Raw genomic sequence first — 16,969 nt, 5'->3', positions numbered from 1 at the left:
AGATATTGTTGAACAGGTTTATGTGTGTATTGAGTTATCACTATACTGTATAAAGCAGTAATGGCAGCTCAGTCAACAACGTGGAGGCGCTTAACTGCTACAAAATGTTTGCTAAAATGCCATGCACATTCAAAAAGGTCTCCAAAAGGGACCAACCTTTAATTACAAACCAGACAGAATGTAAAAGAAACAATGGAAATGCCCTAAAATTGAAGGTATTAGTTATTTGAGCAATCATCATGAATTCATCAGACTGACAAAATATTTACCAGACAGGCATTTGTTTGAACACACTAGCGGGTTGTTTGCACTATGCTGTGGTTCGAGAAATTATGAGGTAATTACATAGGCATCAATAGAGTTTTCAGTGAGGAGGAAGCAGCTCTTCACCCCCAGCATCAACCGTGTAATCATGAAGAGGCCTCTCATACGCACAGTCAACAATACTGTCAGTATAACAGTACTGCCTGCTTTCAGAAAATTCAGCTGTTGAAATGTATTTAAAGGCTGCATGTGTCTGTATGTGTGCTCCTTTATCTGTAGGATGGAGGGGGATATCAGTGCCAGAAATGTGACCTGTTAAAGCTCAACATACGCTCAGTAGCTTGACAGAAATGACGATTACAAATGTGTAATTTCTGTAAAATCACAGCTATAGCAGTGTGGAAACGGATGTCAAAGGAGCGAGATTCTTTAAGAATCAAATGTGAACCCCCATGTAGGCTTGACAGTAGGCTCTGAAAAGTTTGCATAGCTTGCTACTTCACAGAGGACAGCAGGACTGAAGCCAGCTTTAATTCACACCAGGTACCATGTATTCCAGTAGCGACCCAGAGTCTCCACAGTTGATCCAGTTTATTTCATTCCCCACAATTGTCACCCCACCAGTAAATCTCTAAATACGCTACTTCTACTTTGGAGTTATGAGTGAGCAACATCATTTCATGAAAGTAGTGTATTCAGCAATGTTGTATAGTAGGCGTATTCCATGGCGGTCGCTAACTGATCCTGCCTTGTTTGCTTCGAGCAGAGTTCAGTCATTTTTACCTCTGACACACAAAATCACACAGCTCTTAAATGAATGATAGAGGAGATGGGCTTGAGCTCTCATTCAGTACTGGTTGTTTCTATCCTTGTTTATCTAAAAGGGTAATGGAAATTAAGTGTTCGATAAAATGTTGTATAATTTGTGGACTGCTGTTATCCCGCTAGCCACACTAGCTCCTGCAGGCTATGCTTGCAATGCGGTGTACACCTTTTCCCACGTGCTTTTTGCAAGTGAATTTTGCGAGTGAATTTCAGTCTGCCACATGTCAGAAACAAGCTAATAGGCAGTTGCATTTTGCAAAGTCAGCAACCTGCCTGTTGCACTCAAATTTGAACAGATGATTATATATTTAACATTTCATTTCTTCCCATGTTCACCAGCAGTCTTCTGATTTTGAATATTTCATGCATTTATGATCTCTTAAATCATATGAGGTATACGACTAAGACCATGCAATTTAGGTGTTCCGGACAAACTTTAAACCCCACTTTATGTAAAATTAGAACTTTTTCTGAATCTGGTGCCCTGCAGTGATAGTATTACACTCCATCCCCCCATGGATCTGACTTGAGGACACTGAGATGAATGGGCTGAAAGCAACACACAGGTTGCACCAATTTTCACCCGGCACATCTCATTTTTCTTCAAATATTTTTCTAAAAACTAAAACTAGAAAATGTTTAATCTATAAAAATATTTGAGGGAGACAGCACAACGAGTGAGAAGGTCACAACACCCCTGATACTTATCACCCCACTCCCTCAATCCAGTGTGAATAATTTCCTAACAAGTTTGATATTTCCATTGTTGCTCTCGCAGTGTAAGCCGTACAGTGATTTGACAAATTGGCAGCCTACACCATCAGTCTTTGTTGCGCAGAAAACATGGACTGAAAGAAAATCACTGCGAGAGTTGGAGAGATACTGTGTTGTTGCTGCACTCTCTAACAACCTGGTGATCAATAATGTTGGCAATCACACTGATGGACCTCAGGTGTTTGCACCTGTCAGGTTGTGATGGAAAGACTGTGATTGGCTAGTATGAGGTGTAGAATGTGAAGTTAGACATTGCATGAATAGATATTTGGCCATTTATGGGCAGTGCAACAAGGTGTAAACACCAGATTGACACCAGCTTACAATATTAGCATTGATTTGGAGACATGTTTGTGTTTAACTGGCAAATGTTAGTCCAATATTCACTCGTCCACTAACTCCAGAGAAGAATTTCCATCTCCTTTGTTGTAAAATGTTCCACTAGGTTCACCAGTGTAGCCGCTAACTTTGTCTGTGCGGGGTTTGGTGCTGGACAAGTAGCATACAAATGAGGCCGGTGAGAACGGTGGGAGTGAACCAGAGCAGTAAAGTCGCAGACCGAAAGAATGAGCTTAAAAACACTAAAATGCTCCATAGAGCAGAGGGGAACTGCAGAGTCCACTGATTCGTCACCTCTGTGGGTTTGTCACTACGAGTGACCCCTTTTACATTACACATAGTAATTTCATCCATTGTTGATGGATATATCGCTTAGTGCAGCTTTAATGTGTCATGGAGTTCTGGAGGAAGTCTTGTCATAAGAATTGGAATAATAAGACCTTTTAAATATGGAGGTATCCATTATATTAGTTTAGTGTTTAGTTTAAAGATTTCCTCCTAGACATTCAGAAATGGCACCTACTCTGTTTGGATACAAACCGTTCTCTTTAGTGTCATTTTATTGAAGAATAACAACAACTCCCACTCTGTCTGATCCCTGTTTTAACTAACTTCTGAGTTTTAGTTTCTCCATATGTTCTGGCTATGCAAGACTAACTAACAGCAACATCACAATATTAATATCTCAGGAGTCACTGGATAGACTGTATAGATGGTGACAATACAATAATCATTTTTGACCAGGTAAAGCAATGCTTAAGCAAGACTGTGGTAGTTAATGGCCAGATTTAGCTTCTGACTTTTATAAATATACTGATACTGTAGATTTAGACTTTTGATTTAGCAAGAGAAAAACTTCAGTCCTTGAATACTATAAACGTAATGACTACAAGGTTTCACTGATATGTCTAAACTTTTCAGTTCAGTTTCATTCATATAGCAAAAGTCATCTCATGACACTTTACAAATAGAGCAGGTCTGGACCCTTTATGACATTATTACAGAGACCCAACAGTTCCCACCATGAGCAAGCACTTTGGGGACAGTGGCAAGGAACAACTTCCTTTTAAGAGGCAGAAACCTAGGTGGGGGGGTCATCTGCTTTGACCGGTTGGGTTTGAGAGAGAGGGAGAAATATGAACTGTAATAATAATTGTAGCGATTGTTGAGAGTCATGGTGGCAACAGCCAGGCACACCAGGACCACGATCCAAAGGAACCTGCGATGAATACGAAGTTAGTAACATGCATAAGCCTACTCTTAAAAGTAGAGAGCGTGTCTGCATCCTGGACCCAAACTGGCAGCTGGTTCCACAGGAACCTACAGTATCTGCACTCAGCAGCTGCACAAAGGAAACAGTTTGCATACACACGAGCACAAATGCACATATCACACACAATACAAGTGATTGTTACCTTTGTACGTGAATGTAAAGAGCACCGGCTCGTCCATCAGCATTCGTTTAGACTCCCTTGTTTATCTCGTTCATTTGCTCTGTACAGGGCCTTTTGGGCCTTGTCTTGACCTCACATCGCCATAGCAACATCTCCCAGGAAGTTTTTCTTAGGGACGTCCATTGAATGGCAGACAAAACAGGTGATGCCTTCTGGGAAGCCAGATTGTCTGTCTGCTCTTATTGTGTGTGTCGGAGATTAGAATGGGAGGCTGATGTGCTGCACATCCTGGTAATCAGGAGCACATAGGGAAGTGTGTGTGTGTGTGTGTGTATTTTATGAGTCTGCAGATGAGATTTTAGGGATATTGTTTGTATGATAACTTGTGCAAAAAGCCCGTTAATGTACCTGTAATCACACATGATTTAGAAAAGGATATAAATCCAGCTCTATCTGCATGTAACCATTCAAGGTGGTAATTTTCCCCATCCAGAATATACCAGCTGGCCCAGGGATTCAGGTCTTTTGGTGCTGAACCTGTATCTCTTTCCTCCAGAATGGTGTTGTTATGATTTATGCTGCATTTTTAGGTTCATGTATATTTTCCTTTTCCCATGCATGTTTAATATGTTACAAATGAGGTTTTAATTAGTTTTTCTGTATTGTCACTGCATGACTAAAGTCAAGAAGAATGGTTGTTAAATAATTTACCTATACTTTAATTAAGCATACAGACTCTATAACCAAACATATGCATTGTTTTTATATGCAGTTGGTTGTAGGTTGGATTTTTTTAGAGCTGAGGGAATGCATCGAATGGATTGAAATTACTGCATATTCAGTAATTCTATTAATAAAATACTGTATATTAGTCAAGTTTAACATCCCACATATCATTGTACTAGTCACAAGGCCGGATTACATGAATATTTACACAGAACAAGTGGTCCAAAGAGTCATATATGATGCATATCACACCACAAGGTCATGAACCTTTTTGAGAGATTCCTTTGATATGCAGACAGAAATATCTGTCTTGAGAGCTGGGCACCTTGAAATGTATGACACTTGAATTCATTCACCTGCTATACAGAATTTGATTAACCTTAAAGTCAGTGTCCAGATTGCACAATGCTGTGTGTCAGCTGATTTTGCACCGTCACTCTGTGACAATATTGATTCATTTTGAGTACTTTCTGTTGGCTGCTTTCCTAAAACAAGCATTGCTAAATTTGTTTGATTGGAGTAACAGTCAATGATCAAAAGCTGGAGAGCTTTTAGCTTTGCACCATTGTACCGTGAGACTACCTGAATGTTGTGCAACTCCATATTGTCAAACATAATATTTTGTCCTTGATATAAATTCACATCTGGCTTTAAAAGCTCACAAACACCCCCCAAATCATTGAATCAATATTAGACCAGGGGCTCCTGTAGCGATTTGATTTTGAGACTCCAGTGACATGTTTTTCAAAAAATAAAAAAACATAATTACCTAACAAAAACAAATATTGTATATTCACTAGATTATGTAAAGGTTTGTGGCTCAGGTATTCTCACAGCTGCACAGCACATACTGTCCTCTGGCATTTACATGTAGTAATTGAGGCCCTGACCTCTGGCTATTGGCTCCTACATTCAGCAGAAAAAACTATATATATATATATATATATATACATCTCACAGGAGGAATGAGGAACATTTGTGTGCTCCAAGATTTCAACATGTTTGAACAGAGAAGATGACTCTGAGACGGTGGTGTTTCTATTTTTTAGCTGACCTTTAGTTTTTAAATAAATCCAAGATAATCAAATACCAACTTGTTCCAATTATGTTTGTGTATATTAAAACCTATACTGCACAAATGGAACAAAAAAATAGTTTAACTGAGCAGAACATTCCCCTCTGTTGATGTAGTTAAAATCGCTGACTTAATTTTTTCCATATTTCTGCCTGTATCCTGTCGCACTGTAAATTGTTCTTCCCTCTTCTCTTCCCGTCATCCTCACATCCGCATTAGTGCATTTAAGTCAAGGTTGCGGAGGACATGGCTCTGTTATTTTTTCTCCATAGGTCAGTGCATTTTGTTCCTAACAGAGCACCAATTATAAGCCATCGCTGTGAGGGATGAGGGTGTGCCTGCGTGCGGCATGGTAGTTATTAAGAAGCCAGGATGGCTCCATAAACAAGCCCTGTATTAATACAACTAAATACGTTATGTTTTTGTTCCGGTGCAGGCTTGTTTTTGTTGTGACGGAAGGAGGGTTGTTAAGTTAATTAGTAGTTCAGTATTCTACAAGCCACTGAGACTGGATCAAAGTTTTAAACTTCTGCACACATACCCCTAAAATTATTTGAACTTATTTACTTTTTTGCAGAGACTTTTATAATGAAATCTACACCACTCTCATATCTGTGCATTAAGTATGGAGCTGGAACCAGGAGACATTTAGCATAGCATAGCATAAAAGCAGGGGGAAAAAGCTAGTCTGGCTTTGTTCAAAGTAAAAAGAAATCTGTTGGCAAGGTGCCTGCAAAGGCTGTTGTTCCGATAATGTGAATAGGTCGTAAATCTTGGCAACAAATTATAGATTAAACGAACAACATACAATTTTTTAATTATTCAGGTTTTGACTTGTTGGAAGTCATATTTTTGAACTTTGGACAAAGCCGGTCTACCTGTTTTACCACTGCTTTCAGTCTTTACTCTAAACTAAGCTAATTGCCAGATAAAAGACCACAGATATATCAGTAGTATCAATCGATGCATTATGTAAAACACTTTAGATTGCCTTTGTGTATGAAATGTGCTAAATTAACTAACTTTGCTTTGCCTTGTAGGGCCATTGACCGTTCACTGATGGGATCTTATCCACTTCTGTTGCCTCATGTTCTTTAATGCCTCCATGGAGCTCATCCAGGCCACCCAGGTTACCTGGAGCAACAGCTCCATTCCCTCCTATTTCCTGCTCCTTTCCACTCCTTCTAAACCGTTTCTGGACTTCACCCTGAGTGATGGCCCTTTCCTCTTCAACAGCACCTGCCAGAACTGCACCAAACCTGAACCTGAATCCCTCCCAGTCCTGGCTGGAATCTTCATCCCTCTTATCTATGGGATAGTGTGTGTTGTTGGCCTTGTGGGCAACACTCTGGTCATCCATGTTATTGTCAACTACACCAAGAATGAGTCAGTCACCAACATCTACATCCTCAATTTAGCCATTGCAGATGAGCTCTTCATGCTGGGCCTGCCTTTCTTGGCGGTGCAGAACGCTCTTCTCTCTTGGCCTTTCGGCTCTCTAATGTGCCGCGTGGTCATGACAGTGGACGCCATCAACCAGTTTACCAGCATCTTCTGCCTGACTGTGATGTCTGTGGACCGCTACCTGGCTGTGGTGCACCCCATTCGCTCCTTCTGGTGGCGCCGCCCACGTGTGGCCAAGGCCATCAGTGCCACAGTTTGGGCAGGGTCCTTTGTGGTGGTGCTGCCGGTGGTGGTGTTTGCAGACGTGCTGAAGGATGATGGGAACTGCAGCATCGTGTGGCCAGAGCCAGCAGAAGTGTGGAAGACGTCTTTCATCGTGTACACGTGCACCGTGGGTTTCTTCTGCCCTCTGCTGGTCATCTGCTTGTGCTACCTGCTTATCGTCATCAAGGTACAGCATTTATAGTAACACAGACGTGTTCTGTTAACATAGAGTTGCGAAGTGGGAGGAGCCGCCAGGAAATGTTTTTCTTCATTCTGTAATGCCATTTGAAAATTTTCTTTTAACAGTATCCTCAGTGTTAGCTAACATAGAAACACTGGACTATCATATTAAATGTAAAGATCATATATGTTTGCATTGCTATGGAGAAGAAGCCAGTCAGAGGCACAGAACACAGTGGTAGTGAATTCAAAACCTTCTGTCTTTGAATTTGTGAACAAAATACAGCGTAGTTTCTGAATTCACCCAAAAGTAAATTGATTTAAGCAGCAGATTCTATATTCAGTTTTCTCAACACCTTGGTGACTGGATGTTTCTTGTCGAAATGCACCTTGGGAGTGGTAGTTAACTTCTCCCCATAAGTTTTTTTTTAGGTACACAGACCTTGTACCTTTGTATTTTGTATAAAAGAACCAGCTATTTTCTAACTCAGTTCTAAATCTTTTGTACCGATGATTCCACCAGGAGAGTTTCATGTCCGTCCAAGCCGTAGATTCCTACTCCTACTGTAAGTCATGTAACATTGTCTATGGGAAAAATAAATGGGACTTTTACTCCTCCCACTTTGCAACTTGGTTGAATTTCATTATTTTTAAGTCAAAGATATTTTTGCAAAAGATGTAGTTTTTATATATTCACAGATAAATCCCTCCAAATAAAGCTGCAGTGCAGAGAAACCCTTTAATGCAGCAGCACATTGGTACACACTAATATCCTCTATAATTGGACCGTTCTCTGTTGATATTACTAATGATGTTGGAGGGCACTTGTACCAAAGCAATATTTGCACAGAAATAATGGTGACGCACACAGTGCCAGAGTTAATATATTATGATTCTGTGGAAAAACAGAGAGAAAGTATCCTCCACAATATGACACAATAAGTCTACATTGCTTTTATTGCTTTCAGAAATATACTTTCATTTTCTACTGTATGAAGTAGCATTGCTGTTCTCACTAATAATGTATCTGAAAAGTGTTGCTTTAACTTCTTTTAATATTTAAAGGTCCAGTTCACCCAAATCACAAAAAAAGCATATTTTTTGCCTAACCACTAGTGATACCTCGCCATGCAGACGGTGTTAGTTAAGTGTTTTGAGGTGTATACTATTTCACTGTTTCAGTCATAATTTGTTCTGTATCTTATGTCAGAAATGGTTAAATCATATTGTATTTGATGTTATACAGCAGCATTTGCACGATAATGTGTTTCAAGAATAAAAAGTGAAACACCACTTTTGCCAAATTAAAAAAATGTAGAAAAGGAGGCCATGATGCTCAGGATTAATAAGGTAAACAGGTTTCTTGAAAAACTACAAAAACGTCAAAGTGTATTGTCATACTTGCTCAAGAGTTTCTAATCAAACTATTTCTTAAGTACAAAGTGGTTCAAAGTTACATTCACCCTTATATTGGGATGGCAAATCTCAAAGTTCTTCTTCTATCATTTCTTTCAAAGGTGCGCAGTGTTGGAAAACGGGCGCAGGCCACGTCCTCTCGGCGCAGGAAGTCGGAGCGTAAAATCACCAGGATGGTGGTTGTCGTGGTGGCAGTGTTTGTCCTTTGCTGGCTACCGTTCTATGCTCTGAATATCGTCAACCTCCTGGTGGTCCTGCCTGGGGACTTCAGGGGGCTCTACTTTTTTGTTGTTGTGCTGTCTTATGCAAACAGCTGTGCCAACCCCATACTGTACGGATTTCTGTCTGACAACTTCAAGAGAGGCTTCAGGAAGGCCCTGTGCGGCACTTCACGTAGGGTGAAGAACAACGACAGGGCCGGCACTGAGGTACAACGGCCGACAGAGGAGTGGGCCGGCGTGGTGCTCCGAGCACAAAAAAGTGAGGGAGTCGCCAATGTGCATAGTAAAGACTGTTGTGAAAAAGAAGAAGAGGAGGAGGAAATCAATGGAACAGAAGGGGCCATGCAGATGAGTGAAATATGCAAAACATCACAAAATGGTAACCACAGTGGAGTAACAGAGGGCTCAAGGACACAAGTTGTGCAGAGGGTTAAGTCTGAGCACTCTGGTCAGAGTGTCAAACATGGAGAACTGGCTGGGAAAGGCCCAGGCTTTGATCCTACTGAGGCAGCATCTTCTGTGGCCAGTAAAAGTAGAAACAGCAGGTCACAGCCTGAAGAATTCCTGGACAAAAACTCTGTGCTTGAAATCAGCTATCTGTAACAGCTGTTTTCAGTGTATTTTGGTACATGCCATTTCAAATGTTTTGAAACAGCTGTAAATATTACAAACAACTGCGGATTACAGATTACAGGCTCAGTGGTAGATCGTTCGAAGTGACTATTTCACAATGTGCAAATCTTTGAAGTTGGGGTCAGATCTTTTTTTGTTGGCTGAAATACCAATTTGCAAGACTTCATAGTCTGCCACTATCAATGCAATTGTTTTTGCCATGACGTGAGAATGTAAAACTAACGTAACTTTTACAAAATATAAAAGCAGGCATGATGTTAACAATGTCAGACTGCAACCAAGGGAAACCTAAAAGGTAGGAAAAACAGATTTAAATATCTAAAACACAATGTCTTGGAATATGGCTTCGAGTATTATGAACAGATTATTGTTGCAAATAGTCAAGATTGACCGCTTGCCAACCGGTATGGTATGGTCCCTTTAAACTGACCAAAACACAGATTCTAGACCAGGAAGATCATCAAAGACTGATGTAACCCTGTATATTTGGGTGGTGGGAGCTTCAGGCACTTTGTTAACGACATCAAAGACCATCATTTATTTATTGATATCATGCTAAATCAGGAACATCTTGTTCTGAAATGGCTAATGGACTGTGTGACTATTACAGATAACTCAACTAATGACCCACTGTGAAATTAACAATGTCAACTATGTTTACTTTTACTGCATTGGATTTTGCAGTAAAAGTGAGGGGTGGGGGGGGGGGGATTTTAGCTAACTGCACACTGTGGAAAACAAACGATCATGTTTGTAAAATATGAAGGAAAACATGTAGGGCTCATAGTTACACACTATGTTGATACAGTAAATGTTGAAAAAGAAAATTGATTGTTTATGATGGTTGAAAAAGTAAGGGTGTGTTTTGTAGTGTATTGTGAAGTCAATATTTCATGTCTTATTTATGTCAAATCCCATATCAACAGGTTATATTACAAGGCCAACTTGCCTTTTTTTTTTCTCAGTTTGTTGTCTATGACCACAATGAGTACAGTGTTTGCGTTAAGATGTTGTATTATCGGCATTGTTGTCAGAGCTGTGGTGACGCACTAAAGCCAAGTGTAATGTGGTGAGAGCGGGCTAAATAAATGTTTACAGATGATATTGGTATGTAAATATTTTGTCCCTTAATGTCCCTTGGTGTTGTATGCAATCATGTCACTTGAGCTACTGCACAGTGTGTACGTGTATACAGTATGTAATATGTATATGACATGTAATCATTATGACCTCAACTGTACTGTATGTTGTTCACCAAGAAAGACTTAAAACCAATAAAAAATAACCCTCCACTTTATTGCAAAACGCTTCTTTTACAAAAGGAATCAGGAATCTAACGGATGTTTGTTCACGTAAAGCATTTTAGTGGCAGGTCAAAGCTGTAGCACAGTTTACTCTGCACAATGAAAGACCAAGGCTGCCCTCTAGAGGTAAACAGACTAGAAGGGGAAAATATTACAAGACTCAAATGATGGCTGGGACACAGCAAAAAAAAATACATATTCTAGATAACATCATATTTTAATTATTTCAAAACACCCAATGTGTTATATATTAACATGATGAGCACTTTGTCTTGTCTTTTAAGTCTTGGTCTTATGCAGTTTCTAAGTATTGGATGTGTCTTTGAGGGCAATAGTGAGTAATTTCATATTTTTTTTGGATCCATTTTTACATGAATGAATTGCTCCACTCGTCCATCAGTCCATCCTTACTCAGGGACAACGTCTCCTATCCACTTGAGGTAAGGCGGGTTGCCCTGGTCAATAGGCAGGCTGATGACCTCGGCCACCTCATAAGGATGTTTAGAGCTGGAGAGGAAAATGAGCAGTTATGAGTCAGCGGAGGGCACAGACACAGCACACAGTACAGTAGCCGTAATTAAAGCCATGCCCTTTGACTGCACGAGTCACAGCAGGTGACGAAGCAAATGATCACCACGGTGTTCCTGTGAGAATTAGGTTGGAGCAAGGTGTTTTCTGTATTGAGTTTAAAAATAAACTTACCGGACATATTCAGCAAGAGCAGGCACCTTGGAGCTTCTTGTTTTAATCATCTAAACAGGAGAGAATCACTGGGTCAGCTTCATCAAACACTTGATGAGACAGTCTAGGACACCCTCAATTTCTTTTTGCCTTCGCTCACCCAGTCTATGAAATTCTCATGGTTTTTAACGTTCCTGATCCCGGAAGTCTGCCTCTACCCCCCTCCTGCTCAACCACCAAAGTCTAACATGCCTGGGTGAGGATTTTAAGGCACCATGATCACCTCTCGATAAGAGCTATGTATCATCTATCTATACTGCTCTTGCATCAAAACATTTGATGTTGCCAAAGAACTGCACCACTGTGGTGTTATAGCCCATAAAGAGCTGTATTGCCATTTATTTCTGTCTCTGCAGGCACATTCAGGACTTCTTTTAAAGATAGAAAGTCCTATTTAAATCCTTTACAAGTTTGATACTCAATATGCAGAAGCCACATACTGCCACAACCTAGCTCACAGCTGAGAATGTGTTCTTCAGTGTTGGCTCATTCAAACAGTGACTAAATAGAGAAGGAGAGATGCCAGATAATCTTGTTTTACACTGTTTGCATGTCTTGTCCATTTCTGTTATAATGCAAGAAGCTCAGTAACTATAGTTCTAACAGTCTTGTTGAATGTTTAATTATATGTAAATTTAATTTACGTAAAGTTACAACCACATTTTTTAATTCAAACTATATGAAGAAGTTGCAATGAGGTTATGGATAATTATCAATGTCAATAAGTAGTAGTGTAGTAATAATGGCATTGATAAAAGCTCAACAATACCCCTGTCTAAGTGCTAGTTGTAGCAGTAATTCTATCTGTAGCTGTAGCAATAACAGTATTTGAAGTAACAGTAGCAGTGATTTACCCTGTGGTGGAAAAATAGGATTTAGCTGAATTTAAAGTGAATACTTATTAGAAAATATTACAACACTTAGTCAACACTCACCAGCAGCACCTCATTGTCCTCCTCAATCTTACCCTGCCATTCATATCTGAGGGAGCAAGACAAAATAAGACATTTGTCATCTGATAAATCTTAATATACAATCTGTACGTATTGAAAACACAGATAACTCAGTCTAACATGACAATAAAAAAAGCTGCTGTCTCAAAACTTACATGGATGTGATTGCTGGGACAATGTTGACGCAAGCAGCAAGCTTCATTTCCACAATAGCCCTGTGAGATAGAGGAAAGGAATGCATCAGCCACAAATGAATATGCACGAAAGAACTGGCAAGAATGATTGAATCCTGTTCCAAATGTACATTTGTCTTGCAGGATGAGGTACATGAGCTCAAATTACTTTCAATCAGACGTGACATCCCATTGTCATTATGTCCAGCCAGTAACAGAAGCATCAAGAATAGATTTTCATAACTTTTACTTTGATGAAACATTTCTAAAACAGAATCAACATGTCGTTGGTTGTATCACCATCACCTGGCCAAGTCTTTAGCCACTGTGTCATTAGGACAAGTGACGAAGGCAGCAGAGTGTGTGCCCGACGCGTACGTCTCAGATGCCATGGAAAACGCCCTCAGTCCGACAGTCCTCAGCAGCTGGAACATAAACGCACTCAAGAGCACCGTCTGGGTGGAGAAAAGGCAGATGAGGAAGAGGATGAAGCCCAACCAACAACAGAGCAGCAATGTGTCCAAAATACATTAGAGCAAGACATGGAGTTCAGCAAACATGAAGGAACCATAACAAGTGACATGAATGTGGTGTGTTAATTAAGAGACATCTGCACGCACACACTCACCACAGCCAAAGCTTTCAAGGATCCACCTCGCAGTGTCTCTGCACTGGGCAGTCCAATGCGCATCACCTGAGCAGGTCAAAGACACAACGGTTAGCCAGCCATCATATTCACAGCCATTGACTGGAAGTGTGAGAACTTCCATTACGCACTCAAAGCTGGAGTAATTACATTATAACTTTGTTCTATAGGATATCTCCACGCCAAGTTTACATGGCGAGTATGCAAGGAGAAATCTAAATATGCTTAGTAGTATTTCATGAATGCACTGCTATGGCTGTAAGCTAATACAGTAGCCAAGTGTGCATAAAGTCAGTCTTCTTCTCCCATTTGCTTTACCTCATTCCGTGAGATAAACAATCTGTAGAAATCAGGCAGCAAAAACTCTGTACGAACCTCTTTAACAGTCAGTTTCTAGATTATTTGACTTGCAGACGAGGTGCGTGTTTAGCTAGTAGCATGTGTGAGCGCTAACAGTTAACGTCGCTTGTTGTTGAGTAAAAAGCTCCGGCGACTCTATGACAGAACAACGCTGCAAGACGAACTGACTCAAAATGTCAGATCGTTTGGTTAACACGAGCGGAGGGAAGCAGCAGCTCATAAGGGTGGCTGGTTTTGTATTTTACCTTCCGACAGCTGGCTAGCCTCTGCCGAGCGAGCCACACACTCTACCGTAAAGTGTGACGGATGTATGTTTGTCAAACTGTTGTAAATCAGCATCGGGCTCTCAAATGAAGGTTACCAGCAACAACCAACAACAAAACACTGTAAATCCTTTTATATTATTTTCATTATCCCAAGATTTAATGTTAGTACAAATAAATGAATAAATAATGTTAATTATGAATAAATAATCGATATGATGTTGTCAATCGGAGCAAATACATGTGTTATTTCATCTAGTCGTGAAAAATAAACCAAACTTTTTCTTCTTTTCAATATTTTCTTTTGTAAAATATTTGGCTGTTTTAGAGGATATTTTGCGGAGATGGTTGTAGGTGCAGAATATCCCCACTAGTTTACTTGATCTAGATGCTTTTGGTAAGTTTTACTTTTTCACCGCTAATCAACTAGAGGGCGGCAAAGTGAAGGGCAATGCATTCAAAAATACAATTGATTTCAATACAATAGTAGACCTATGGAGGGCCCTTCAGGCCTCTTACAACATCCTTGCATTGCTGGTTTAATGCAGGGAGGTATAGACTCAAAGCAGTCTAAAACAGATACCAGTAATTGTGTGCATATCCCATCTAATGCATGTAATGTGCACACATACTGATTTTCCACTATTGCCACCAACACTATAGAATTATTAAACATGCAGTGGCAGTAGATAACCATATGATGGCAGCTTTTGTACAGCAGACAAGACAGGAATGTGCCTTATGATCAGCTCTGCTACCAGCAATGACTGTAATTGTGTGTGTGCACATGAATGATGCTTGCCCTGTGTGTGTGTGTGTGTGTGTGTGTGTGTGTGTGTGTGTGTGCGCAAGACAGAAAGCCACTTTGTTTGATAACATCCACCACCTCCCTCACACTCTCCTCTCTTCACCCTCATCCTTGATTAAAGCATGTCACACATACTAATATGTGTACACACACACACACACACACACACACACACACACACACACACTTAGAGGCTGTTGCACATGCACTGAGGACAAGATAGATTGAGCTGTAGCTGATGTGAGAGCTCTACCAGGAGTGCATGGACACATAAAGACGCAGCGAGACGTATTAGCGGAGCTTGTCAAGCTTTTGCAAGAGGAATGAGGAGCGATGGAAGGAGGAGGGATAGGGATGGTGGTGTTGGTGGGGGGGTGGGGAGGTGGGCTTGTTCCCATGGAAACTGTGCAGTCAGCACATCTGTACGTGTTATGCGCTGTCCTCTCTCATCGGCATCCCGCGGCCTCTCCCCACCACAGCTGGACATGACAGCATGCGCTCACATGCAGAAGACGCATACACTCACATGCAAATACGCACCACTGCTGCCCTGACCCCGTTGCCATGGCGACCATAGAGCCCTCAACCCATGGGATGTTATCTTAGTATATGAAACACTGCACATGTGTTTGTTTGCATGTGTGTGACAGAGACCAGACATCCATACAAGTTGCTACTGGCACTGGGCAACTGTCTTGCGCTTCCTGTTTCATCACCAGATTTTATCCTCCCCTTTTCTCTCCCTCTCCCTCACCATCTCTCTCTCTCTCTCTCTCTCTCTCTCTCTCTCTCTCTTTCCCTTTCCTCCTGTCCTTTTTCTTCTCTTCCTCTGTTTCTCGCCCCCTCTCCCTCCAAGCATGAGCAGAATCAATATGTTTTCAATTTGCAGCAGAGCCTTTCTCCTCTGCATCCTAATCAGATTCCACTGGCCCTTTAACTTCCAGAGAGAGAGAGAGAGAGAGAGAGAGCCATAGGAAGAAACAGAGAGAGAGAAGAAGAAGTGAGTAAAGGCAGACCTCAACCAAAGGACATTTCTAATATGCAGCTAAGATGTCCAAGTCAGTGTAGCATGTGCTGAAGAATGTTTTTGTGCTGTTTCACTACAGGCTATATGATGTCTATAGAGAGCAGGAGTCCTGACGTCACATCCAGGTTATCCGCTGTTCCACTAACTTCTGTAACTCATTGCAATCTCTCATTGAAGGTTTCTTTCATTGGTCTTTCTGAAAAAGTGAAACATGTTATAGGGGTCATTTTAACAAAGTTAAACAGCAATTCATTTGTTAGCATTCAAAATAACTACAGATCCCATAAAGTGTTACCAGCGTGGCAGTGTGCATATTGAAGGCAACGTCATCATAACTGTTTCTCCTTTATCCTGGATACTCTTTTCTAATGTCATCTTTATAGCTGTAATCTCTGCTGTTCAGCCCTACCTGTCTATACAGGTCGCCACTTGACTGTCCTCAGGCCAAATATGTGATGTATCAATGGGAGGGATTCCCTTGTTTATGACATGCAAGCCTTCACATCAATGTGCAACTCGATTGCAGAGTTGGCCATGTGAGGTTTAAAAAATACTATGCATTGACATTGCAGCACTATATACATACAATTTGGGTTTTAATTACCTTGAATGACAGGCTTTGTCTGATTTTTCACCAACTTGACATAAAAACGGTATTTACAGAAACAAGGTTTGTGTCATGAGTGTCATAAAGGAGTCTTGGGCTTCTGAGAAATGGTGTTTGCTAAAAACAGACATTTTAAATACAAAACAATATTACATTGTTTTTTAAAGACCACCCATATCTAGATGAGTAGAGTGTGCCACATGACACATGATAGTTTTTAGTAATTTGCATTATTATGAATGGCTATCAGGTTTTGAACAAGGTGTTTTCTCATTTTTGGACCCAGAAGTTCCAGTTTCACTTTGGCTCTCTATAGATACACACCAACCACCTGAATACAGTGAGCGCGCCAGCAACACTGCTGTTACACATTTAGTATTGTTCATTCTTAAAGGTGCCCTAAGGTGTTTTTGACCACTAGCGGTACTGTACAGCAATATTTTGATGAGCTAAAATCACCAAGTATACTTTCATATATCTTATGTCACTTCTACTGTAATGTTATGAAGCTATCCATTGTCTATTCATTGTCTATTCACGTATTTCTATGTGACATTGTGGTATCTAACTTG

The 16,969-nt window shown here is 40.5% G+C and overlaps 2 protein-coding genes across 3 annotated transcripts; one reads left to right on the top strand and one right to left on the bottom strand.

Annotated features, from left to right (window-relative positions):
* Positions 1-6,502: 6,502 nt before the first annotated feature.
* LOC139291307 (somatostatin receptor type 5) lies at positions 6,503-9,485 on the top strand. Its single transcript, XM_070913308.1, has 2 exons — positions 6,503-7,252; positions 8,763-9,485. The coding sequence occupies exons 1-2, from the start codon at positions 6,503-6,505 to the stop codon at positions 9,483-9,485; spliced, it is 1,473 nt and encodes a 490-aa protein (XP_070769409.1).
* A 1,305-nt stretch (positions 9,486-10,790) lies between these two features.
* LOC139299070 (protein CutA homolog) lies at positions 10,791-13,989 on the bottom strand. Of its 2 annotated transcripts, none has more exons than XM_070921957.1 (7): positions 13,938-13,989; positions 13,315-13,380; positions 12,993-13,141; positions 12,669-12,728; positions 12,496-12,541; positions 11,522-11,571; positions 10,791-11,326 (listed from the first exon to the last, which is right to left on the bottom strand). In XM_070921957.1, the coding sequence occupies exons 2-7, from the start codon at positions 13,375-13,377 to the stop codon at positions 11,227-11,229; spliced, it is 468 nt and encodes a 155-aa protein (XP_070778058.1). In that variant the 5' UTR covers positions 13,378-13,380; positions 13,938-13,989; the 3' UTR covers positions 10,791-11,226. The 2 variants fall into 2 exon arrangements, with proteins under 2 accessions (XP_070778058.1, XP_070778066.1); XM_070921965.1 differs by lacking the exon at positions 13,938-13,989 and adding an exon at positions 13,708-13,898.
* Positions 13,990-16,969: the final 2,980 nt, after the last annotated feature.

This window comes from Enoplosus armatus, chromosome 2 (genome assembly GCF_043641665.1).
Source record: "Enoplosus armatus isolate fEnoArm2 chromosome 2, fEnoArm2.hap1, whole genome shotgun sequence".
Classification (NCBI taxonomy): Eukaryota; Metazoa; Chordata; class Actinopteri; order Centrarchiformes; family Enoplosidae; genus Enoplosus; species Enoplosus armatus.
This window is presented reverse-complemented; position numbering and strand designations above follow the sequence as displayed.

What these genes read in the sequence shown, in the direction of transcription:
- LOC139299070 (XM_070921957.1), bottom strand. Translation starts at nt 13,377, where the DNA reads ATGCGCATTGGACTGCCCAGTGCAGAGACACTGCGAGGTGGATCCTTG. An exon ending in GTCCCAGCAATCACATCCAT is followed by an intron (nt 12,542 to 12,668) that starts GTAAGTTTTGAG and finishes TTGCTCCCTCAG; the next exon opens with ATATGAATGGCAGGGTAAGA. An exon ending in GCTCTTGCTGAATATGTCCG is followed by an intron (nt 11,327 to 11,521) that starts GTAAGTTTATTT and finishes TTTCCTCTCCAG; the next exon opens with CTCTAAACATCCTTATGAGG.
- LOC139291307 (XM_070913308.1), top strand. Translation starts at nt 6,503, where the DNA reads ATGGAGCTCATCCAGGCCACCCAGGTTACCTGGAGCAACAGCTCCATT. An exon ending in ACCTGCTTATCGTCATCAAG is followed by an intron (nt 7,253 to 8,762) that starts GTACAGCATTTA and finishes TTTCTTTCAAAG; the next exon opens with GTGCGCAGTGTTGGAAAACG.